The 27518-nt window shown below is 40.2% G+C and overlaps 1 protein-coding gene across 4 annotated transcripts in view; it reads left to right on the forward strand.

Moving 5' to 3' along the window:
- mtcl2 (microtubule crosslinking factor 2) overlaps positions 1-27518 on the forward strand; it is an 85736-nt gene that overhangs the window by 2502 nt on the left and 55716 nt on the right. For all 4 annotated transcript variants that reach the window (XM_020623586.1, XM_020623589.1, XM_020623588.1 and 1 more), the window contains exons 2-5: positions 59-680; positions 4507-4608; positions 5249-5371; positions 14279-14428. In XM_020623586.1, coding sequence (XP_020479242.1) covers positions 59-680; positions 4507-4608; positions 5249-5371; positions 14279-14428 — 997 coding nt within the window. The remainder of the gene's footprint in view (positions 1-58; positions 681-4506; positions 4609-5248; positions 5372-14278; positions 14429-27518) is intronic.

Raw genomic sequence — 27518 nt, forward strand, 5'->3', positions numbered from 1 at the left:
GGCCGCCAGGCGTGAGGGTCAAGCGGGGAGCCGTCCACCTGGGTAGCCGCATTTCCAGGCGCAGCCCTGTGGGAAGTCTTCCTGGAAAGGACGGTAAAGCGGAGAAAAGCGGTGGTAGTAAACCCTCGGGCAAATCCTCCCTCTCCACCGCCGCGTTGTCAAAGAGTCCCGCGGCCAAGGCTGCCAAAAGCACCGGAGGACGGAGGAAGGTGTCGGACGCCAGCACAGGATCCGACGATTTGTCCAAGGATTCTGGCTGCGCCGCCGGGAAGCTTTCCCCGACCGACAGCAGCTCCGAGCTGTCGGACTGCGCCTCTGAGGAAAACAAGTTCTCCACGGACGCCATGAGCAGCGACAACGAGTCGAGGAGCAGCCGAGGCGGCGGGGCGGACGGAGACAAACAGCCCAGGGATGGTGGTTCGGCGGACAGAGCTAGACAACAAGACGCCACCAAGGCCACCTGCTCTTCCGCGGACAAGGATCGGCTCTCCGTAGGTGTGGAGACCGGGGAGGGGAGCACATCACCCGGCGATGAGCGCTCAATCACCTCATTTGACAGCAGGGTGCCAGCCAGCACATCCCTGGCTTTCTCAGACCTCACAGAGGAGTTTATGGACGGCATGCATGAGGAGTTCGTCAGGGAAATAGAAGAGCTGAGATCTGAGAATGATTACCTCAAAGTAAGCCCAATATATTTATTAAGTGTCAACTAACTACTACATTTGATGAGAGTTGCTTACCAGTGTTCATCAACTTAGGTCTACTTAGACCAGCAATGTCGCATCAGACTTCACAGGAAGGATTTGTAATGACAACATAAACATATGTCTCCCCAGCATGTAGATTCCTTTGAATTAGCCATCACAGGCTACTCACAACAAGGATGGTGATATTATGAATAGACCTGCACCCTCAGTAGCACATGAGCAAAACTTGTAGCCTTGTAGACACAGAATGGCATGCTTCATTTGGAATATCAATATGATGTAGACAAAGTGTGAAATGTTGTAAATATCTGGATATAGCACACTTTTGATAGTTGGTCGTAGTATTTTGTACAGATATTAGTGCAATAACAATTTTTTAAACATGAAATTATGAAAACGGTGTATTCAGAAAATCTGACTATTGGCAACATTAGTACCAAATGTCTGTTGTTCTCTCAAACTGACAAACACCAAAGCATCAGCTGTAATCAATCCAAGAACCAGACCATCGCTGCATCATCACAACCTGGACGTGCAGGGGGATTTCATGTCATCAGAATTCAACATGTCTCAGCTCCCAATGGGCCTCAGGCAATGAAATGTAATATCTGTATGTAGATCTACCAGTCAAGCAGATCCATCTTGCCTTGAGTGTAATAGATTTGGAGCAGGATCATTTACATTAGCATCTCATTAGCAGTCAATGATTGTCAGAGATTGACTGAGGAGGGAGATTGTTCAGCAGTGCTGGCCTAAACCGGAGGACCAACAACAAGCACCGCCCTGTTTGCTGTCACTATACGCTTTACATTTCAAAGTAGGACTGCTTATAGATGTGGTCGCACAGCTCAGGGAGTTTTTATTGATCAGTGTGGTGTTGTTTTAGCACACATCTCATACAAAGAGAAGAGATGCTTTTAAGCAGAAGTTACTTTTCATCTGCAAATAAAATGAACATTTTTAAAGACGTGAATAAGAATTTGAAGATGTTTAGACTTTTTCACTGCTGTCTGTTTCAAACACACCAAAAAAATACTGATTGGGAAAATAGTTGGCATATTAATAATCATTAATTGCACTTGCAGCCCTCATTCTTATTTCATTAAGTAGATATTTCTTGATGTTTGTTGTTTTATTTATTTATTTTTTGCTAGTGGAGTGAAAACTATTCCTTTCTTATTTTTTCATGTATTTTATTTTAGTAGCACATTTGCCGCTATGTGTTTGTGTGTGTGGACATTATAACAGGGCTACATTGCCTTACTGGACCACCCCAAAGCCTCATGGGAGGCCTGGCAGTAAAGTGGGTCTGGCTGTTGTTGCAGCTGTGAGGAACACCGGGATAGTAGTCAGAGGTGTTGCACTCTCCGTCAATCTCCGTGTTGATTTCTGACTGTTTATTTTAGCTCCACAGATGAATTCTCCTTCTCCCATTCCTCCAGTCTTTTTCTAACACTAATGCTCGGCCTTTTGTCTTTCAGTTTTGACTTTATATTGTCTGCCTTCTGCATATTAACATGCTCACTCTTTGCTGGTTTCCTGTTCTGTTGAAATTTCCTTAATTATGACTTTAGATTTCAGAATTTTTGTCAAAATCTGTTGAAGCTCTGACAGAATATGTGCCTACAGTACCGCACCTGAGGTCCTAATTTCCCTCTCGCCTTAAATTCTTACTTTCAGCCACAACTTTGCCATTTTCAATAAACTAATCACAGTGATGAACATATATGTAAAGTGTGTTTCCTTGCTACCTCTGAAATATTAGTGGAAATGTTCTTTACTTTGCGTTTTCATTCATTAAAACAAAACACGCGGATAACAACCACAGCAACAGTAGTTAATATCTTTATACAATAATGTAGTGCGCACTCAAATTTGAAATGGGTTCACAGCTTTAGAACCATGAGGCACAGATGATAAAATGCTTGTAATTCATTGACTGGCCTACAGCAGGTAGTGAGGACTATTATCACAGCAGTTGTACATGATGACATGAGTTTCTAACATGAACTCAGTTGTCTTACTGAAATCTGATTGGCTGATTCCTTCTCCTGACTGGCTGGTTGCTCACATGATAAAACCTCTTTAGTTAGCCGTGGAAAGCAGGTCAGTGGACCACCTTTCTCTCTCTGTCTCTCGCCACATTAACTTGTGATTCCCTGGTTTCATGTCCTATTCTATTGTCTTTCTCTCTGTCTACATTTCTTTCTCATGCTGTTTTTCCATCTCTTACACTTCCCTTTTGTCATCACTCTTCTTTCTTTGTTTCTCTCCTTCTTTTAAATCTCCACTTTCCTTTCCTTTGTATCCATCCCCATTACTCATCTCATCTATCTTTCCTTTTCCTTTCACTTTGTTGGGTTCTTTGTATTTTTCTTTTTCTTTCCTTTCTTTTTTTACTCATCTCATCTATCTTTCCTTTTCCTTTCACTTTGTTGGGTTCTTTGTATTTTTCTTTTTCTTTCCTTTCCTTTTCTATTCTTTCATGCCTTCTTATCTTTCTCTTCCCTTCTCTTTTCTTTTTATTCCTTTCCCCTTCTTCCTCGCTACCTCTCTCCTGAGAGTTGCAGTTGTGTAGCACAGTTTGTTGTGCAGATTGCTTCTTGGTGTAGTTAGTTTCAGCTCAATCAACAGATCTGATTTTCCACAGATAATGAGCACACACACATGCGCACACAGTTTTCTGCATGCCAGTTTCACACACCTCTCTTTATTTGCTAACATGTTTACATGTTTCCCTCCTCTTCCAGAAATAGTTTACACTTTAAGTGATGGAGACACGAGCACACCCGACCCACTCTTGTTGGCTGGCTTGCGTTCATACTGTACACACACCCACACATCCCCAGCGCTTGTTGTTGCCACAGTTGGAGCTCTGCAGACGCTGACCCAAATTCTTCACTGTAGTAAATTATGACAGCACCACTACTACAGCTTTTCATACTCCCATGCACACACACAGGCAGACTCTTATCACACACAGACACCTTATACAGTGTTAGAAGCACAGTGTTGTGTAACAGCGTTCTTTCTGTTCCATTAAGCCCAGTGACCCAGACTTCATGAAGTGGGGTGTGGCTGCTCTGACTGCAAACAGACATGCTAATACAAGAGCTGCAGCTTAAATATGATTCAGAAAGATGATGCAATTTATACTGTCAGGCTGAAGTTAATAATTTATCTCTAGTGGTTTTTAATGTTTGTGTAGATGTTATTACTTCATATTCTAGGGTGTAGAAATTTCCCCTTAATGCTGGCTGCTGTGAGGACTGTCAGTGTCCTCTGGGATAATTTAATAAACCGACCTTATAGACCTCCTTTGTACCATTTCCTGGGTGAGAAAGAAATGAGAATCCATCCATTATTATATCATTCAGTGCACCTTTCTGGTGCTTACAACATGTAGATCTCTTATTTTGATACCCCCCTTTTTCCTACTTGAGAGTGTAGTTCATTCTAAGAAGACTTTAATGGTTGGCCTGAGGAAATAGATGATGACGTGGCAGTTGATGGATTATGATCATAACAAAGCTAACAGAAAATGATATTTTGATAGCGATGACTGTCTTGCGTTTATGACCAAGATGCTATAACAGTTTCTTTAAGGATTCCCTTTACGACCCAGGTAATTGCACATGATGCTAGCTGCACTTTAAGTCACAGAGATGTTCAGTTAGAAATTTGTACAATACATAGCAGCTCTTCCTCCTTGCAGGTTGATATCAGAGTAACACCTGGCTCACAATATTTCATGTAAAAATGATTGTTGCACTTATTCTCTGTTCTTCACTGTCTTCAGGATGAGATGGAGGAGTTGAGGTCTGAGATGCTGGAGATGAGGGACATGTACATGGAAGAAGATGTCTACCAGTTGCAGGAGTTACGGCAACAGCTGGAGCAGGTACGTATGTAGGCAGAGAAGACTGGCACCTTTTTTCTTTGTTGTCTTGATCTAATAATTTAAATGTATAAAATGCAAAGAGGCTGCAGGTTTTTTTTTGATACAGGCAAATAAGATAGATACAAATATATTTTGACATACATAAAGTGTGTGACTTAAACAGTCACTGAAGCTTCTGCTCCACTGAACACGCAAAAACATCAGATCCATGAAGAGCGATGCAAAGACTAGCTTTTCTCAAATGGATGCATGAAGCAAACATAAAGGCTGCCATGTTTTCTACATTATTTTTCACCACTTGAGGTTTGACTGGCACTCTTTTAATTGCATCTTGTTGCACCCACTTTTTTCTGCGATGGCTTAATGGCACCTGAGAGGAGAACTAGCGTACACAACTGTTTATCTTGATAAACCAGCTCCTAATATTGGCATAGCAGGAGATGGATGCGTGCATAAATACAATTTTTTAACAGAATTTCTCAAGATTTTGGTAAAATTTGGACTACATTTGATGGAGACCCACCTATTGTTTTATGTTTGTGTGTTGAATGTCTTCTATTATTTTAAGGTAAAATTTTCCTGAAGTTACAAAGATGGCTTAGGCAGACAACAAATAAGATGCTCCACTTCTATTTCTAAGGCAAATAAGACCTGCCGCATCCTGCAGTACCGGCTGCGGAAGGCAGAGCGGCGGTCCCTACGCGTGGCCCAGACAGGGCAGGTGGACGGAGAACTGATTCGAACGCTGGAGCAAGACATCAAAGTAGGTGTTTGTGTGTTAGAATGAGAGTGCTTGAAATGCTAAAGCTGGAATATGTAGACGTTCTGAAGTTGATTAGCTGCAGATTAGTGGCATTTATACAATAGATACAGAATGCTATACATATAACATCAGTCTGGTTGTAAGATGATTTATTGGTGTTAAACTACATAGTCTTTATTGCAAAATGCTCTGAGATCTCATGAAACAAAAATGGCTAACAAAAATAATCAAAAACCCACTGAACTACTTTGCTGGCTGCAGCAAGTTAATCGGCTTCTGGTAAAATCAGTGAACAAAATCAGTTTGTGTGGGATTGTTTAAATACACATATGTGTTCTTAATCTTTATAAGGCCATGTTCAACTAGGCATTTTTTTCTTCACGTTAGTTTTGTGTAGATAAAAATCTCCTGGTATAGAACATTTCAACAGATACATTATATATATATATATATTTAACAGATTATCATCATTTCCATTTTGCTCTAAATCCATTTATTTTTGTACAGTCACAGTTTGCATTCATTTCAAGTTTGTTAAAAATATTGAGTGCATCAGTCCATGAAACATTTTATTGCTCCTATAAGATGACACTATCTAACAGGCTAAGCTTACTTTCTATATTTTAACAAGATTGCAATCTAGTAAATGAAAGTATTCTGAGTAGGGAAGTCACTCTGATGTATTATTAGTGATATGACCAGGATTTAGTCAAAAGTAGCAGGGAAAAAACTGCCCAAGACTTGGTGACCTCCAACATGTCTACCAGATGGTGTGTTTCCTATAGGCTGTGCTTTGTTTTGTTGCCCTATTGCATGTTTATGTTTTCTTGTGACCCATTTTTTTCATACTGTTGAAGTCACAAGACCCTGCTGAGGTCAGGCTTCCTCTAATTTGTTTAAGGAATTTCCCTGTTTAAACAGTATTTGAACTGCTTTTCACAATAACTTACAAACACTGAATGCCACATTAGGCATAGTTTGGCTTTCTATAGTTGTGAAGACACTCATTGATATAGTGGATTCCCTAGCTCCTTACCCACCAGAGCTAAATGCCTAATCCCAACCCTCACAGAAATCTAATTCTGCCTTTTGAAGCATCATTATACACACCAGTCATCTCAGTCTTATCTACAGTCTTTGATCAAGGCCACCTCCTTTACACATAAACACAGAGTTCAGGGTAAAGCTTCTGTGTTTTTTTTTTTTTCGTCACTAGCACTGGACTGTGGATACTCTGTGAAATTCACGGTGTTCCTGTGACATGTTCCATGTGATGGAGGATACAATGAGGCTTTTATACCCTCTAGGAGACAAAGTGTGTGTGTGTGTGTGTGAGAGAGAGAGAGAGAGAGAGACTGTGATGTCACTGTCTTTCTGCCTGCTGTTGCTGTCTGTTTCTTGGCTGCTGTCTCACCATATGGTAGTTTTAGAAGGAAGGAAGGAAGGAGAGAAAAAGTCAATTCTTGTGTCTGAGGGTGTTGCGACTGAAGGGAAAAAGGGGGATTGGTTAGTGTTTGAAAATTCAAATCAGCCAATCAGAAAAGGAAGATGAGCTGGGAAGGAAAAGGGAAATAAAGACTGTAAGAGAGAGACTAACAAAAACCTAAGAAAGAAACACATGCATATGAAGGCAAAACATGGCAGTATTTGAAAAGGACTGATTGTAATAGAGTTGATTTGAATTGAGGTCTGGCTTTAATTTAAATCTTTAACTGGCCACGAGAGCAGTGGGGAAGAGAGGTCAGAGATGACAAAGAAATCGGAAGAAGCTTAAGAAAAAAGTAAAAAGCAATTAAAGTCTGCATGTGTTAGCTGCACTAGCAAAGAGGGGAAACTCAAATGATACACAGCAGGGAGACAAACCTGAGCTCTCTGTGTCTCTCTCAACACTTGGTTTATTGTGTCTTCTTGCAGGCAGAGCCAAAGACTCAGATGCCAGGTCAAGTTACACCATGTTGTGTGTGTGTGTGTGTGTGTGTGTGTGTGTGTGTGTGTGTGTGTGCGTGCGCATTAAGCCAATGCTAAGCTTCTTTTCTGCCAGCCACTCACAGTCACTCCTCTGTTTATTCTGGTAGCTTTATCATTAGCCTTATAAAAAGACACTCACTCCTGCCTGTGTGACTCAACACTGAATCTCCTCAAATGGAAAATCACTTTAAGAGCAGTAAAAAAAAAGTGTTCCTGCTCAATTTAGCATCTGCAAAAACTTTGGACGTACAACAGCAAAACTATATTACAAGAATTCATCAGGTTTTTAGGACACTCTCCAACTGTTAAGTAATTAAAAACAAAATCATCCACCTGTTCACAACATACCATTTGTCGTGGTGCTTAATGCTAGTGCTGCAGCATTTACTGTGTAGCCTCATATGTTTGCAGTCCTAGTTTTCCTACTGCCCGAAGACGCTGATTTCCAGACTTTCCAGAATTACTTTGCAATTTCACGGATTTCTGAGAGACCTCATAAGTCAGTGAAAAACAATGAAGGCGCCTGTTACAAGACGCTTGGATATTTTTGACATAAGATTTATTGCAGAGTTTTCCTCACTGTTGGAAGGTAAAGTGCATCTGTTGGACACGCCCAACGTCTGTTGTACTTTCTGCTTCATTTTGACCTTGACTTGTTGAATTTCTTGGCTATGAGCTACTTTACAAAACTTGATGCTGAGGCCCTGATTTGACTCACTCTACTGTGCAAATGCACACAAATCAGGAAATGTACACACACAGACACATATAAATACACACATATGAAGTTTCTCACACGGTTTTTTCATTTTATTTGTTTATTTTTACTGGGACACATGCAGCTAAACATTGTTACATTCAGTCAACAGATGCAGTGCATATGGGGCATCTAGATAAAAGCTCATTTGTGGCCCCCGCCCCGCCTGTTTTTACATTCTGACTTGCTCTAAGTTAAGTCTTTCATCAAAGTTCATGTGACCCTTACCACTTCTTTAAGGAGAGTACAGGGGCTAGTGGGATTGATCAAGACAGAGCCAGCGAGAGGTGGAGTAAGTTGTGTGTTTGTCACATATGCTGAGACAAAAACATCTCCTTATGTGCATAACATGCTCTTATTTTTATGTTGTTTTATAAATCTTATGGGTCTGGGTTTGCATGTGACTCTGTGAGTGTGTGCTGTGTCCACATTTGTGGGGGTACAGCAGTCAGAATCTCCATGAGAATTTCTAACATCATTTCCTGTCCCACTCACACACTGCTCTCATTCCCACAGGCTACAGACATCTGGGCACACACATGCACACACATGTACAGAGGAAATGATTGTAAGAATTCTCATGATGTCAACATTTCTGTGTTGGCCTTAAGGAGCCGATACATACACTTACTGTATATACATATATACACACTTATTATTCATTTTTTTACCTCTATTTATTCAGTGTAGGTCCACTGCGAGGCAACCTCTTTTTTTTCAGGGACACCCCGCATTCACACAGTTACACGTTCACATTTGGAAGCTGCCCAGTACAACCACTGACTGACGTCTGGCCACTGAGCAGCTCCACTGGAACAGTTGGGATTGGTGGCCTTGCTCACCACAGTGGTGTTAATGAGGGTGGGGCAAGCATCGCTTTGCCACCTGACCAGATTTAATGAAGCATGATAAATGATTTTTAAAAGACCCTTGACTATATATTGGGAGAACTGAATCCTTTAAAAGAAAACTCCAACATTTTAAAAATATGCATATTTGCTGTTTTCTCAGGTGCTAATCTAGGGGAGAAGATAGATATCAGTTTCGTCTGTGTGCCTTCACTACAGAGGGTGGTCCAAGAGTTGTTTAGTATACATTAGCACAGGCTACAAACAGTGTGGAATTTGGGAGTCAACCAAGCAGCAGCCTCCGAGGCTGAGAAATGAAGTGTCTGGAAGTGCCAAATCCTGCAGTTCCAGGCTGGCTCCAAAACGTTACAGCTAATTTCCTCTTCCATGACAACTGGACAGGGTTGAATTTTTTAAATAACTTGCCTGTTTAAATTACATTAAGACTAAACGTTATGCATAATTAATGGTGTGTCTGCTGTGAGTGACAGGTGAGAGGGTACTGCCATAGGTGGCTGGCGGCTAACTGTCTAGAGAGCTCTACTCATGCTCTGACTATTTGCCCACTTTTGGATTAGACATAGGCAGAGTGAAGCACTACCAAGATGACTTCGGAAACTGCTCTTTAGAAAACCAGTGAGTAACATCTCCAGCTTTTATATACAGTCTGGAGATTGTGGCTGCTGGTTGTCCAAATAAAGAGAGACCACTGACAGCATTCACTGTAGACCAGGGAAGCTTTACAGTGTACAGTTATACAGTATTTATGTTACATATGGAACTTGTATGCAGGCTCTGCTATTGGTACTGTGGATACATTGAACATGTACAATATAAAGTAAATCTATTTAAGAGCAGGCTCAACATTTCTCTCTAAATTGTTTTAACATTTCTAATTCTCATTTCTACTTCTGTTCTTCCAGTTCCTTTTCCTTCCCACTTTTTTCTTCTACTTCAGTTCAGCTTTTCACAGTCCTACTTCCTACATGTATCATACCGCCTGAGCACTATACTCCCATCAGCTGTTGCTGTTTCAGTGTAGTGTGTGTGAGTGCTTCCTATACTGTAGACCTCATAATGTGCTTCATGACATGCTAAAGTCATCCATACTCTCTTTGTCCCTGACACATGACAATACTTGTGACAAACATCTAAACTTAGTCTTAACCATTATACTACGTATCTAACCTAATTATCTTAAGATCAAAGTGTTGATAGTCACGAAGCCTTTGAAGAAAACATAAGGATCATCAGGCCAAAAATGTCTTCTCTCTCAAAGTTTTAAACCCTAATGGGTCCTCACAAATATATGAGCACAAGCACACACAAAGTCATTTGATAAGAGCTGGGAAGCAGCAGTATCCGGTGCTTTTATCTGAACAGGGCCATCTCCCTGCCTCATCTCTATATGTTACTGTGTGTGTGGGTGGGTGGATGTGTGTCTGTGCGTGTGTGTGTGAGAGAGAGAATTGGATGCAAGTTGGTTGTGGTGTAAGGTCCTGCTAAGTGTTCCTCTTAAAATCTCTCTCTCTCTCTCTTTGTCTGTCTCATACACACTCATATCCTCACCCCTCTTGCACCATGTGTCATGCACACTATAGGAAGTAGTGTTTCCTTGTAAGAGTCCCCACTGACTGTAAGAACTGAGGTTTCCACTTGTCTGTGTGTGTCATGTTGATGATGCATCTACTCTGTCAGCTCTATTAAAGGGTTAACTACTGTTACATTTTCTGCTGCTGTTTTACAGCACTTCATTCACTAGACCTAGTTAGCTCCAGTTTTAGCTATAGCACTAAAGTAGAAATGAAATGTACTGTAATTAAAATGTTATTTGAGCTAACATCAGATTCAAACAAGGTTGTTTCTGGAAATATTAGCTTTAATTAAAGTGTAAATTTGTACTATAACAGGTCCGTTTTCAGTAATCATAAACTAAAAATACAATATTTTAAAATACATTTTAAAAGAAAAATACTGCATTGTATAAACTTAACATAAAAAAAACCTTTTTTCCATTTACATTTCTCAGAGATGGAAGTGAGGGGGAAAACTACATGTAGTTTTTTAAAAAATAATAATTTCTCTTTGATTTGATCAACTTCCTAAAGTACACACGTGCATTTTTACTTTTTTGTGATGACTATCCCCAGATATGTTTATGTCTTATCCCATTAACTGAAACCTAAGGCTGACCTTCTTAGGACAACAGCCCTTTTAGGAGTCTGACAAAATGTCCACATTTTGTAAGTTCAAAACTCAGTTTCATCCTCACAAAGATAAGCACACACACACAGACACACACACATACAGACACAGCTACTGTGTTTTCCTGATGCCATCTCTGCAACGACTTCTCTCCCAGAAGATTTTATCAGAGAGATTTTACATGCAGCTAGTAAAGTTTGTATGTGTGTGTGTGTGTGTATGTGTGTGTGTAGCCAAAGTGCTTGTGAACAGGAGGAACAAGACCCTGGTTGTTGAATCAAACACACAACCACACACAGTGTACACAAAAAAGATCTTTTTGATGAATAACTGCCACTTGGTTAATGATATTACTGTTTACCCTGTGGCATGTGTGTGTGTGTGTGTGTGTGTGTGTGTGTGTGTAAAGGGACGAACAAACCCCCACTCTCTTTGCTTCTGTTGGTTTGATGTTTCACTTGCTCCTGATTCTATACTCCCTCTGTCACACACATGCACTCTCTTTAACACATGCAGTACACACACACAATTGTACTCTCTCTCCCAGCCCAACATCACCCCATCAGAATGCTAATTACATCCTACAGCTCTGTTGCTGGGTGAAACCACAGCTTCAATGGTGTTAGACTCCTTCAGTTTTCCTGAGGAACAGCAGCAGAAATCAAAGTTTGACAAAATAGTGTTGAAGAGGAATTTGGTATAGAATTGAGGAGAGGAGAAGGAGATAAAGGGGGAGAAACACAAGCCCTTAAACCTGCACGGTTACTAATAAAAGCAGTTTTTGATATCAATGCAACAGTCAAAATTAAACATAGTGTTAATCAATTACTGTTTCTGTCCAGTTCAGTCCAAATAACGATCTGGGTGTGTTCATTTATATATACCTCGCAACGCTGTGGAAAATAGAAGATAGAGGGAGAAAGAACAGTGGTGGAAGAAATACTCAGATAGTTTACTTAGGTAAAAGTAGCAATACCACAGTGAGAACTACTGTATTACAAGTAAAGGTCCTGCATTCAAAATGTTATATAAGTAAAAGTAAAAAGGTTCTTGCATAAAATATACTTAAAGTATAAAGTACTCATTATGCAATGTGGCATTGTTTACTTTGATGTACATCATATTCAATTAAAATGATTGATGTATTCATGTGTACACATTTTTAATATTGCAGCTGGTAAAGGTAGAGCAATTTCTAACTACCTTATATGCTTATAATGTGTAGCTTGTGAATTTTACACCAATGCTCAATAAATATTGTGCTTATACTGTTGTATTAACCTTTTTCTGAAAAGTAACTAGTTAAAGTGATCAAATAAATTTAGTGATTACAAAGTATAGTATTTATAAATTTTTTTAAAATGTAGTGAAGTTTGAATTAGCAGAAAATTAAGACACTCAAGTAAAGTATAGATATCTGAAAGCTGTACCTATGTTCACTAAATATACTTAGTTACTTTTCACATGGGGCACTGTAACAGAAACAAGAGACAAAACTGAAGTCCAGGAGTTGTATACACATACACGTACAGAGTCGCGTCTTTCTATAGATGTTGTAACAAGTTGTAAATGTATTAATTATACTTATGCACAATCAGATAAATTCACCCTTTCATGCGATGATTAGACCACATGTGTTTAGTTGTCAGATTTCCCTTCACACTGTAAATAAAAGATATACTCTGTAATACTTTCATAGAAAAACCAATAAGAAACATAAAAGAAACAATTTGTGTTTTGTTGCGGCACCACATGGTTAAAGTTATTTCTGCATCATATTGTTACCACTTCATAATGAGCTTTGGATGGACCAGACTTGAATCTGGTTTCCATGTAGTCAGATGTAGTGAAATGAGGCTACATTAAGATGCGGTTGTGTCACTGCTTTATGTTTGTTTACATCCTTTTTGAAATGCAACCAAATTTGAAGACAAAAAACTATTTCTTTAGTTACACCATATGATTATAAATGATAAATGACACAGACGCTCACTGACTGTTAACATGACAGCAAAATCTATCAACAAAAAACTCATCAGATACCAAAGAGCTTTACCCACTAGATTAAATCAGGATTGAGGTTAATGGGGTCTAAGTACATTTATGAGGGACTGAGTGATTGATTTAATTTGCTAAAACTGGATATATCCATTTACTCTGCTCCTTGATTCATTTCATCAGATATGATACAACCTTTTAGAATAAAATTCCTCCGATTTAGTTTCAATTAAGCCAATCAGTTGAGAAGTTTGAAGTTAAAATGTATATTTATTAAGTATATGACCTCTTTTATCTGCACTTTTTCTTTTATCTGTGTAAATCGACTCTTACCACCATTTCCAATGCAGTGTACAACATTTTTTGTACTGTACTTGCCTCCTAATACATTCTGATTTTGAATATGCATAAAATATAACTGCATGAGTCTGCTCCCTCTGAGTCTGGAGTTACAATGACTCTTACCACCATTTCCGATGCAGTGTTTTACATTTGTTGTACTGTACTTGCCTCCAAATACATTCTGATTTTGAATATTCAGAAAATATAACTGCATGAATCTGCTCCCTCTGAGTCTGGAGTTACAAATGGGTTGTGTTTTTTTTACTGCTGCATTTTGCTGTAGTTTTCATATCAAGCACCACAGAGTTGATTTTAGTTTGATTCTCTGACATTAGAAACATTCAATGAATAAATTCCCTTAGGGCGAAACAAAAGATAATGTTTGTAAGATCGTGTTAGTTTTATCATTTAAAAGCATGCATTAAATCTTAATGAACCAGCATCATTCATAAAAAGTACTGATTTGCATCTAACCTTCTGTTAGTTTAAGCCTATGTTCAGTGTCAGCAGAGGATCCTAATGTAGCAGTTTGAACTGCAGAGAAACTACTGCTTGCCTTATTCAGGTAAATGCTACCGACCACTATCCTTAACATTCAAGAATCATCAAAAACAACATAACAAAATGAGCGAGTGTCTTACCAATATCAGTTCATGTAGTTCCTGATGTTCTGGGAAACATTAACAGATCTAAACTATGCACCACATTAAATATCAGTTTAAACAGTGTTTTCCCTGGTGGCGAACTGACACCTAACAAACCTCTATTCCTTCCTCTTTACCTTCTTAGGTGGCGAAGGACGTGTCCATCCGTCTTCACAGCCAGCTGGACAGCGTGGAGAAGAAGAGGAGTCGCCTGGAGCAGGAGAACGAGGAGCTGAGGGTTCAACTGCAGGACCTGGAGGTTGCCAAACAGGTTCTGCAGCAGGAGATTGACAAGGTAGGGTGAAAATACTCAAACTATGCAGCTAGGCCAGGAGAGGCCAATGTGCTTTCAGCAAGGCTTACTAAATGGGATAAATGCTGTCTGTTAGCATATGTTCTGAATAATATGGCCAATATCTGCCAGTTGGTACAGCTTTTTATTTTGTGAGATTTCTGTATCAGTATGAAACGGTAGCACCTAAGCCATAAATGACTTATACTTGTGTCTTCTTACCCACCGAGGTTGTCCACTGCTGTGCTGTTTGGTAAACCTTTCTTGATGAAGTAGATTACTAGGACAAGTAGAGTTTATAGTGTTTTTCTGGGTTTGGCACTAACTGGAAATTTCAGCTAAACATTGAGGTTCAGATAGATCCTTATTTAGCCTGTCGTCCTTTTGGCCCTTTGAAGAAAACACTGTTTACTGTGCTCAGATTGCCTGGGAGGCTCAGGAGAGCTTGTCGCTCTTCTCATGTTGACTCAGTTTCTGCCATTCTGCTCCCACTCCAGGACTTTTTTGTTATACCGAGTGTGTCCAACAAATCACTGCTATCAAAAGGAAGACTAAAATTTGAGGTCAGGGGCAGCTGATGTGAAAAGACACAAAAATAGAGTTGGCAGTGTAGCGTTGTACTCCTTTTGAAAGGGAAATGAATGAAATAAGACTGACCTCTCAGCTGTATCCCAAAGGCCTGTGTGGAAACCAGAAAATGATGACCCATCTTTCCATCATTCCCTTTGTCTCGCTCTTGCTTCTGCTTATTGTGTCCTTTCCCAGTCTCTGACGGTCTGATGGTCATGGTCTTGATGTGGGTTGAGGATGGATGGATGGATGGCTGGGTCACTGGCAGGGAGATCTGGGTCTGTCTGCTCTGTCTGTCTGGCTGGGCTATGTGTTCCTTCATTGCAATTGCCAGTTTGCTGTTTGTGGGTGGCTGGGAAGGACGCTCACTATTCCCCCTTGCTGACCATACAGAAGTAGATAGGCAGTTGATTTACCAAATGCAGGGTGTGGCCTATTGGTGCTGTGTCCACAGTAATGTATGATGTCATCTCTTGGGCACTGGATAGCAACCAAAAGCAAGCGATTGCAGATACTAGCAGACTTCCTTCTCTAACCATGTGTTGATAGTCCTATCTCATGCTCATCACAAACAATCCTATTTTGTTGGTAGTTTAAGTGTTTAATACAATGTAAATCCCCATTTCATAAAAGCACTAGAGTCTCCTGGCTAATTTAACAGCACTATTGATGTATGTTATGTTATATCAGTCAGCACTGATATTTCATCTTTGTTTCTGTGAAATGATCTTGATAAATGGTGTTATATTTGTATAGCATTTTTCTTATGCACACAGGCTTGCCTGACTTTTTATCAAATAACCAGATATTTTCTAACATGGTTGCTGATTTGTTGTATTGATGATTCAGTGTCAATCAAAGCCAATCACTCCAACTGCCAGTATTTTCTATGCAAAACAAACAAACAAGAGAACATCAACAACACATTAACTTGCATAACCCTGGATGCCTAAAATAACTCTCAAAATATTTCCCAGCTTTCACTAATCAAAGAAGAAATCAGATGTATTGAAATAAAAATAAAAAAACTCAGTTTTCCTCAGAAATGTACAAACTGGAAAACAGTGCTAGTACCTTGTGTGAACTGTACAGATTGATTTCCACCTGAACATCAGTCAGTTAACTGACCAGATGGCTGCCATGCTGAGGGGTTCTCTGCCAATGTGTTGAGTTATGCTAACCCTGCAGAGAAGGGAATTCATCACATAACTGATATGATTCAACTGTGTGCTGTGTGTGTACTCATCCACAGGAATGTCTCTTTGCCTCACCTTTGATTATACACCATAAACAGGAGAATTCAAGCTAAAGTTGAGATGAGAAAAACAGGAAGGAGGACATGAAAGAAGATATAATGCTAAAACTGTGTGTGAGTGTAAAGCAGATAAAGGAGGTGCTTAACCACAGAGGAGTAAACACAGCTTTCAGCCTGAACTGATATCGATATTCTTGAAGAAACTGAGCTCTGTGGTGAACTGGGTAGACCCTTATTGTTCTGCTGCAGGCCATATATTTTACTGACAATTGGAGAGGCATTAGTTTCTGCAATGCTTTGTACCAAGGACTGTATAAAATATGGACGCATGACAGCTCCCAGAAGTGAAGCCGTCGTGATGTGATCGCCCCCTGGTGGCTGGCTGCAGTATATGTCCTAAATCCCGCCCCCATCATGTTAGCAGATGGGACATGAGCCAAGCTAAAAACTCAAAGTACAAATCAGATAAAATTTTCCCAGAGGTGGTTTCTGTGGCTTTTGGCAGATATTGTCACATTGATGTGTGTGTGTGGTAATTTTTCTGGTAAACTTGTTTTTAATAAATTATTTGATTATATAAAAAGCGGGTGTATTTCGGTTGATTTGACAGTTTTGATTGACTGGTGGTCTGATGCTGTCACTTCTGGTCGCTACTGTGCAGAATCTGTTGATTTTGATTTTACTTATTTAGTGTACTTCTAGGGTGCTTGTTATGTTGACCAGTAAAAGAGAACAGTATTGTACATCAGTTTTGCTATGTAAGATATGAAAACTTTAAAATTTAATATCTCAAAACCACTCAGAATATACATAGAACCTTATAATTCCAAGGTCACGTTATAGGGGGATGTTCCCTCTTCTTAATTTTCTCTGTCCAATTCTCCTTTTCTTCCATTTTTCCCTCAGTGACCAACACCACCTCCTGCTTCTCCATCCCTTGTTCCAGTTTGTCCTCCATTTTTATTTTCACCTTTCTCCCCCTCTCACTTCTCTCCTGCTCCCACAGAGGTTCAGAGGAATGCTGATACAGGGATTTCTCTATCCTGTCTCCCTTCATTATCTTTTTGTTGTCTGGCCTCCTCCTCCTTCTGTCCTCCCCTTCTCAATGCCCTCTCCCTCCTTCATACCAAAGCCTTTACTCCCTCTCTTATACCTTTCAATTTCTATTCTTACCCCTCCTCTCACCTCTCATTCTTCTCCTCTGCTTCCCTCTCTGGAACCATCTATCCATTCCAGCTGTTTGACCTCTGAAACAGACAAGGTCAGATTTGATAGAGGGAGGCAGGAATGGGTTTGGTACAGAAGGAGGTGGGAGAGAAAGAGTTTCTGTGTGAGGCTTGTGGAAATTGAGGGAAGGATGGGCAGGGTTTGTATTTTCCAGGTGTATTTTCTTCTCAAGGGGAGGAAGCTCAACTGGAGGAAAGGATTGACTTGGGGGATAATGGAGCTGGAGGCTGAGGTCACTTGAATTCCATCAGACTGTTAAACCAACAAAGCAGACACACCAAGCATGTTCTTTGCTTTCTTTTACTTTCTACAGTCAAAAGAGTAAACTGGATTCTGAATCTGTATTTGTTTCCCTGCAGCTCTTGCTTCCATTTCTGCTTTCCAGTCCCTCCCTTGTGGTTCTGTGATTCATGATGTATAATAACAATACCAGCCACAATGTATGTGTCTCCTTTTCGTTCAGGTTTGTGTCCCTTCGCATTGTAAATGAATATGTGGCGGCTAGACAGGAGTGGTGGAGCAAAGAGGAGAACAATGTGGGTCGGGCAACACTAGACACATGACTATGAGCAGAATAAGTGAAGCACTGTTGCAGTGGTTAGCCTGGGCCAACCCAGGGCCTTTCTGTGTGGAGACTGCATGTTCTCCCTGTGCCTGCATGGGTTCTCTCCATGTACTCTGGCCTCATCCCACAGACATGCAGTTTAGGTTAATTGCCTATAGGAGTGAGTGTGAGTGTGTGTGGTTGTTTGTCTTCATGTCAGGGCTGTGATAGACTGGTGACCTGTCCAGGGTGGACCCCGCTTCTTGCCCAATGTCAGCTGGGATAGGCTCCTGTCCCCCCGTGACCCTCATTAGGGTAAGCAGTATAGATAATGGGCGGATGGATAAATGAAGTACTTTAACCTGGTAAGGATGGATGGGTGGAGGGATAGATGGAACTAGATTCAATGTGTTCATCTATTAACCATCAGCTGATGTATCATTTCTGTTTTTGATCACTCTGCGCGTCAAGTGATGCAGAAGACTTGACAACACACACGTGAGTGTATTGTTTATACTTATATTCAATATTTTTGTGTTTTTTTATATTATATTTATTTTCTTTTTAATTGTTCCTCCCATATTGGTGTCTTTTGCCATTTTCAAGTTCTAGAAAACCTAATTTTCATTCACCTTCTTACTATGTAAGTCCTATGTAAGCACACTATTTTGTTTTTGTCTGATGACAAAGCACAGAGTTTATTATACAATGTTGGCAAAGACATGTCATTTTTGGCAAAATAATTTATAATATAGTAAGCAGTGTTTTTCATGAATTCGCAGCCCTATATTAACTCCCATTACTTTTCCTCACACCACCATTGTCCTCTTGCTAAACAAAACATATTACAGCTTCAGTTTTAGATAGTCACAAAAAATTCATTATATGTTGTTGCTGTGCTGCCAGCGTGAACCCTGGTGGTCCTTTGTTCACAGACTGCAGTAGAGGTTGACCAAAACAAGCTTTTATTACAGCTGTGGCCACTGCCTTACGGTGACTAAGCACAAAGGAGTAATAGAGAGTTGGTGATGTAGGCAGATGGAGAGAGGTAAAAAGGAGGAACACAAAGAGAGATGGTTGGTTGAACCTGAATAATTCCAGAGACAAAGACACAAGAGGCAAACAGAGAAATTAAGCGAAGAACAAATACAGTGTGGAACTGAGGGAAAGCGAGAAAGAAGACTGAACCATGTGGTGTCTGGGTAGGAGGGCTGGCATAAAAGGAGACAACAGCCGCAACTGGAAAAAAGCCTTAGGGTCACGGAAAAATGCAGCATTTTATTCACTGATTCTCTTTTACAAACTGTCTTTCACTGTACATTTCCTTTTCTTCTCTTTCTGTGACAGTTCTTTCACAGTCTCTTCATTGTTTCTCCCATAGGTTCTGTTCCCTCTCTTCTTCTCTCTGCAGGTGTTTAAATCCCATGTTTCCTTTGAAGGTCATTCTAGTGGTTCCTTTCTCAATTTGTGTGTGTGTGTGTGTGTGTGTGTGTGTGTGTGTGTGTGTGAGAGAGAGAGAGAGAATGTGGTAATTTAGTCTTACTCCACTGAAGATGATAAGGTCACCCCGACCACCTGGGAACATATATGTATATAAAAATTACATTGTTATACTTTCTCTCAGACATGTGAACAAACATGTCCATTGGTTGTTGGTTTGTGATAGAACTCTGGCCCACCACCATTCTAATTTTAAAACCTCTTTCTGTTATGGTTGAGTCCCCCTCACCAGGAGGGTGAGAGACAACTGAGGCAGGACTCAAGTATGCTGACCCAGGTGCTAGGGGGAAAAAATGACGATATGCTGGTAAAAGAACACAAAGTAACAAAAGAACATAAAGTCCAAGTTTACTTATACAGTCCGGGATGGGTGGAGATGGCTGTAGAAAAAACGGGACAAACAGGTGAGTCCAGGGACTGATGGAAAAAACCAAGAGGGCAGGAAGATGAAGACGGACAGGTAAAGAAGCAAAAGAGTAACGTACTAACTGTAGTCCACAGCACAGGAACTGTCAGCGTGGAAAACAAAGGACGTCTTGCTATATACCACCAATCTGTGTAGATAGGGGGTATGCCTGTTACTGATCTTAACTTTTCACATGTAATGTACATCACGTACTTTGAGTAATGTTCCAGCCATGGCGAAGCGTCTGCCAGAGGTATAAATAAGGAGGAAGTCAATCAGCGGGATGCACCCCAGCTGTGTGCACCGACAAATGAATTGCTAATTACGAATGCAACACAGCTGAGGTGCGAATCCCGCAGGTCGAGAGAACATAGGAGAGAAAGGCGGAAAAAAGGCAGGTTGAGAGAACAGAGGGGAGAAAGGCGGAAGAAAGGCAGGTCGAGAGAACAGAGGAGAGAAAGGTGGAAGAGAGGCAGCGGCCGCCGAGCGGCCCTGACACTTTCTCACTTTCACACAGTCTATCTTATGAATTTTTAACCATGAAGGTTCCATGAAACCTTCCCTGGGAAGCCATGTTGGAGCCTGCTATTCAGGGTCTGAAATCATTCCATATTTGTGACACTACAGTGCAATATATTTACTTCTCACCATTTAATCTGCATGTAAGTAGTCATGGTTCCATCCAGATTTATCACAAATTTTAACAAAATTTTCAGGAAATCAGCAAAAAAAATGCAAAATAATGGTGTGATTATAAATGTTGTTTTGCTAAAAATCCCACAATGCAATGCTTTGCCTTTGTATAGAAATGAAACCTAATATAAGTTTATGATTCATAAGTGTCACAAATTTTAATCTACAGTTCAATATAAAACAAACAATTGAGTATTGAGTGAATGAGGGAGTGATTTTGGACACACTGCCTTTCTCTCTTTGTTGTGGGTATATGCACTTTTAAATGCCAAGCCCCTCACCCCCGCCCAGCCCCCACCCCTGTCCCAGTTACTGCTGAAGGAAACTGTTCCCTGTTATTTCTAATTTTTAGGAAGTGCTGCCTATTGTTTGGAGTGAGTGAAGGGATGTGAGGCACTTGGGTTTTTTCAGTGTGCATATGTGAGTGTGTAGTGCGTGCATGTTCACTCCCACTCGTTCACTCAAGTATGTTCATACACGTGGCTACATTTTGGTTTTATGTTCATTCCTGCATGCATATGTGCAAAGTTAGCAGCATGTGCGATTCCCTTATGCATAGCAGAGCAAAGAGAGCGACAAAGATTCTGGGTTAATGGAAGGTCAGCAACACTGCGACACTAGTGTGACAATTTAAGGACAAATACAGGGTGTTTATATTTAAGGTTGCAATGAACCATTTGAACCTGTGGCTATTTTGAGGCTGATCTGGGCCTAAGACCTTTAATTTTACCTGAAAGTTAAGTTTACCTGAAACACAGACAGTTGTTGAAATTGTGGGAATGTTATGCAGCAGCCGCTCTTGGGAGTAAGACTTTGCAAAAACAAAATAGTGCCCTAAGTGCTGCCTACTGTATATATTTGATGGGGCAAAAAGAAGAACCAAAGACATGTGTACTTCATCCTACTTGCCTTATCACTGTGATATAATTCAGCCAAACAATGCGCTGTCAGTCTTTCATTGGCCAGTTATTTTCCCTTCCATATCTATTTTTCTGCAGTGTGCAGGTCATGACATGCCTGTTACTTCCCCAAGGTCCATCTCAAGCCAACAGACAGAATGGAAGCTATTTGTTGGCTACAGGAACGGAAGTGTTATTAAATGGGTCAGAGTGTGAAGGCAGCCAGGGTTTGAACTTAGCTTTATCTGGGTCAGAATGATTGATTAGATGGTACATATGGACTTTAAGGAACAGATTGGGAAAACAGCCACATACCATGCCCACTACTCACCACAAACAGGGTGATGTGCGCATCAGTAAAGCTAGTCAGATGTAGAAAAGTTATCTTTCTTTTGGGGTTTGAGAGAAAGAAAGAGCAAGAGCAGTAAATATCTGTGGTAAAGCCAAGATGACAGATCGTGAGAACTGTGCTGTGAGAAATAGAGAATGATGTGGAGAGAAGAAAAAGAGAAAAATAAGACAAAGATGCAAAGAGCCAGGATGGGGAGGATGGAATATAGAAGCAGTGATAGAGGACAAAATGATAAAAGCAAAATTATTTAGATAGAGAAAAGGCTAGGTTAGAGTTGTGCGCTTGTACTTGTTAATAGGACACACACATGCTGTAATGTGCAGGAGAGCACAGAATCCTTTGGGGAGCTAAAGACCTTATACAGATAGAGAGCAGTACTGGGGCAAACCTAAAAATAATATATGCCTGCTACTCCCTTTATATCAAACACAGATATTTACAGCTGTTCTGGACACTGCAAACTCTAACACCACTGAAGTTTTTAGTTTTTGAAAGTAGAAAGCAAAATTGGAGTTGCAAAAATACATTTTGAATGGTTGAAGTGGATGTACCCTGAACAGTGATGGTAGAATAGAATAACCTCTCAGTTCAGCAGCACTCACATAATACAGCCAACAAAATGAGCACAGAGTTAAATCAACAACCTTAAAATGGTTTCATTTATTGATTCTCTACCACGGTTGATTTTCTTTGCAGATGAGATCATATTGTATCTTGCTTTATGGCAAAATTCAGCTCTTTGTTTTGGGTTTCTAGTCTACAACTTTAATGTTTTTGTTCACCCTCAGCTTTCTCATTGTGCTGTTTTTGGCTGCAACAGCTGTTTACAGCATTAAGCCTCTAATTAAGAGTGAATATTGGACTCACATTCACCAGGTGACTAGGAACACAACTCCATTCCAAAATGAACAACACCTTTTCCCCTGTGGTTAACATTTTCAGTTAAAGATATGGAAACATTGCCATCATGGTTAAATGAAACAAACTTTAGCTGTTGGCAGGAGGGAGGACATAAACCCTGTAGTCTCTGTGTTGTCAGAGTCGCATATTTTGTGTCCCTGTCCACCATTCTGTATGTACCTCCATGTCCTGTCTTTTTGCTGTATAATCAGTGATGTGACACTGTTTTCTCTTTTGCCACTGAATCCTCACATGGGTCATTCTGAGCTCTTTAAACACACCAATGCTGCCGGTTTTCTTACCGAAAAGTCTCCACCCAACACAAAGCACAGGCAGGAATTACCGTATTGGCTCTTTAAATTCAGAAACAAAACAAGCACTTTCTGATTTATACACACTTTTTCTGCACACTTAACTGTGCAGCATCTCATATCATCTCCTCACCATCAAATCTATTCATTTTTCAACAGTCTTGCATGAGCCCAGAGGGAGAACAGAGCTAATATAATGTCTCTTCACTATGGTGCTTTTATACACAGATGATTAGCATTGTGCTTGCCTCTGTGCTGTCTTTCCTTGCTACTAATATTTGTGTTCAGTTATTCAACAGTTAAACATCTTTCAGCAGCCAGAGAGGGGTACAGAGGTAATTTCATGCCTCAGAAGCAGTGACATGAGCCTGTCTGGGATGCCCCACATACTGAAGGAGTGAGAACTGTCCATGTCTCTGATTGAGACACTGGGAGGTGACTGGGGAATACCGTAAAAACAAAACAAGGAAGGAAAAGAAGAGATGTTTAGGGGGCAGTAAGGAGGAGGGAGGGAGAATGGATTATGGAAAGACTGAGAGAAGGATGGATGAATGTGCAGATACCATTCACTGATAGAAACCCTGCTGCAGGGAAGAGATCCAAGTGAAGGAGAAGAACACAAACGGCACTTTCTCTTTTGTCCATTCAGTGTCTGACACTTAAATTAGATTTACTTAGACTTAGGGGGGGATTTTTACTAAGGGTTTTGTGGCTCATTTTATTGTGCCAAACAGTGAAATTGTGTGGGTTCATATTTACTGAGGCGGCAGTGGGGTTTTGTGGTGGAACAACAGAAGAAATGTGGCACTGCAGGAATTTGCACATTTGGTTTCATGCAATATGTACAGTATTTTAATGCATTCCCATTCAGGGATGTAAAAATCAGGGAGGAGAGAAATTTATACAAATACTCTCGGCGCCTAATTTACCACCATTGTGACAGAAGGAAACTGTGGCTGAAATTTAAAATCAATTAAGTTGTCTGAGTTAAGAACATGTTTCAGGAGGGACAGGGTGTTTGTAAATCACATCGCTCACCAGAGGAAGATGTGAGGGACTTTTATAGGCGTTCAGGTCAGGTCATGCTTCAATTAGTGAATGAAATAAAAGATGACTTGACTGGCAGGAGACCAAATGACTGAAGTTCTGAACTACATTTGTTGATTTCTTCAACCATATTAAGTAAATATCTGCCATAGTCTCTTCACATTGCTTACTTGTCCAGTGAATGCTGCTCATAGCTTCACCTTTGCACATTTTTGAGCTTTATTAGACAGCTTTGAAAAGGTTTTGTAAAAAACAGTCAATCTAAAGAAGAGCTTTTCACTGAAACATCGCCAAAACTAAAGATGCCCCAGATTTCTGTCAAGAAAGGTTATCCCTTAAGCTCAGTTATTACTGTGTGGTTGCTTAAGGACAGCAGAAACTGAAATGTTGGAAAATAAACATATAAATATAATTGTTTATACATTTTTCCTGCAGCAGTTGATTATTGAAGGTATCAGTGTATAGAACAATTCAGAATGCATATGTTTTTATTCATTCAGAAAGGGATAATAGTACAGTACAGTCATCAAAACGCGTGCTCCTTTTGTCATACTTGGTTGACGTCAATAACCTGACCGATCTATTTTGACACCCACTAGTAAAAATATGTAGCTTAATTGTGCTGTAATTGTTGTTATATTGTGCCTCTGTAGTTCTCCAAAACCATTTATGAGTTGCACTTTCGAGACTTCTAAGATTTGAGCAGAAATAGCAACTTTTAACCAGTTTCCTCATTTCACCTTAGTGTCTTCTGTGCCGACCTACAGAACATGTGACTGACAGCAGTTAAATGTAGAGCAGATATACTCAGTGATGGACAGCAAGCTCAAGGCAGTGCATCTGTACTGTATATCCAGACAGGAGAAGGGAATAGGAGTGAGTGGGCGTAGGTGAGAAATAGGAAAAGGATGGTAAGGAAAAGAAAACCCGGCAGGTGGACAGACACCTCAGAGGCTGTTGGCACACAGCAACTCCACACAAACAGAAAGAAAGAAAAGAGCAGATGGAAGGTGGGGGAGGAGGGATGCTCTAAAGCTTTACAGCTGTTAAAGGCTGAGTGGAGTGCAGATGATGTCACCTGCGAGGGACTAACTGGGATCAGCCGAAAGTGTTCACTGTAGGGAACCATTGTGTCTGGAGATAAAATGCGCGCACACACACAGAGAGAGGTTTCTGCCTATGTACTGTGTATCCATCCTATTGCATGTGCGCAGAAAGTGCTAGTGTGATGATCTGTTGCTTGTCTTTAAGACTGACCAGATACTGTAGATTCATTGTCACTGTATGTGTTAATGTATGTCAGTGTATGATTTAATAGAATTTTTTAATTTATATGAAGTGTATACTTGCGTCTGTGTGTCTTGTTTGTGTGTGTGTGTGTGTGTGTGTGTGTTGCAGCAGACTGTGAAGCAGAGCAGTTCTCAGCCCTTGAATTATACACGATTTATCCAACCTGATGTCAGTGGTAAAGCAGGCCATTATGCTGCTACTGTACTCAGGCTCTGCTTTCTGAGAACAATAGTACTACAGTATTATTAAGTATCTCATTAAAAGCTCTGTGCCGACTCTGTTCAAACTTACCAGGACAGTTACAGATAGAACCTGAATTAGATTTAGAGTTTAGGTGCTGCAGCTTTAGGGTCCTGATATTGTGCATGCTGGCTCAGTGTCATGGCCCACTGGGACCCAAACCGATATTAATGTTATTAACATTGACGCTTCCTAGTATGACAAGTCAAAACGTCTATATAGTAGATGGCTTACAGTAGGCTGTAAAATACATATTTGGCAAGGCGAGTCAGGAAACACAGCTGAAGTCATGCTAGCAATCCTTGTGCCTACAAACACCAGCCCCTTTTCAGTGTGATATTTATGAATTTCACTAGTTCACATAAATGAACTGGATCATTACTAATCTGCTCATCAGACTGTGCAGCAGCCTCAGCTTGTCTGCGGTTTCACTGCTGCTCTTTTACTGTCGAGCAGATAAACAGAGGCCCACAGCCAAATCAATATGGGATTAAAACATTTTTTTTTAATGCTGAAGTACCTTTGAATTTAATGGCCTCACACTTTGGTAAGTGAAAAGGCCACCCTTTCCAAAGAGCATCTCTGGTACAGTGTGGACCTGATCATCAGTCAGCACATGTTAAAGCTGTTCTTTTTGAAACTGTGATGCTAAGCTTTGCTACCATTTCATGCAGTCATATTTCTTGAGTTGAAGTTAAACTTTTTTTTCTGTGCTTCTCTTATTCGAACAAATATCAGATGCTGCTGAGCTGACATCCTCCACTTTGAGGTTGAAAGTTTAGCAGGTTGTGTTTTTGGTGGTCAAGCTTTAATTTCCTCATGACCTTGAGACAAAAGACATAATGCAGTGGTTTATTATGCAGGGAGTTTTATGCTGAGTGGATGATAGATGAAGTGGACTAAATGTAGTCGTTCATTAGTATTCCCTTGCACAACTGGCCGCTCTAACTACATTACAGGTTTAGGGTAAGATGTGTGCATGAGCAACTCACAGAATGCCAACATTTCGTCTCTGTCCAGTCTAATATCATTGTGGAGCTTCAAAAACCTGAAAAGCCAGTTGGGAGAATTGTATATGTTTCAACTTCAAACAAGGCGAAGACTACAATTCCTGGTTCTCTGAAAACATGTTTAATATCAGTTTGATTTTATATTTACCTTTTGATAGTGCAGCGAGTTTCTGGGGGCCAAATAATTCACAAATCTGAAGCTGTTGTAATTTCTTTTGGTTATATCCCATTTTTCATCTCTGACTTAAAAAATGAATGAAATTATGTTGTTGAATATCAACATATGTTGTGCATCTTTTTAGATTTGATCTTCCCAATATTAAGTTCAGTTTATGGTTTTTCTTTCAAGATAGAGATATTTGACAGACCCAATAAGAATATATTGGATGATACTGAAGGATGTTTTTTAGCTCAGGATGAAACAGTATTATGTCAAGCTACTGTCCCCACGAACAAGAATGAGTATTCATGCTCAAGAAACATCTGTGTTTTACAGTTTTATCTTCTTTGGAACTTGTTTGTCATTAGCAGAGACGTCCTCAGCCAAAACTGATGAACATAGAAAGAAAAAACCCACAGAGACTCAAACTTAATCCCCAGGAAGCCAGGGCATACAACAGTCCCAGAACATACAGAGCTGAACCAATGCAGGCTCAGGCACTAAAAATGGAAAGAAAATAAACTAAACAAATATCTTATACTTTAGCACTTTAACAAAGTCAAGCAGGTTAATCATGAGAAGACTTGAATAACCTGTTCATTGTGAGTGTGTAAAAGGTTAATATGCTAATGGTGGTTGTAGAGGTTTACTGCAGATATAAGATCACTGTGAGTTGTGTTGTATATTCA

This window comes from Monopterus albus, unplaced genomic scaffold (assembly GCF_001952655.1).
Source record: "Monopterus albus unplaced genomic scaffold, M_albus_1.0 scaffold305.1, whole genome shotgun sequence".
Taxonomy (NCBI): domain Eukaryota; kingdom Metazoa; phylum Chordata; class Actinopteri; order Synbranchiformes; family Synbranchidae; genus Monopterus; species Monopterus albus.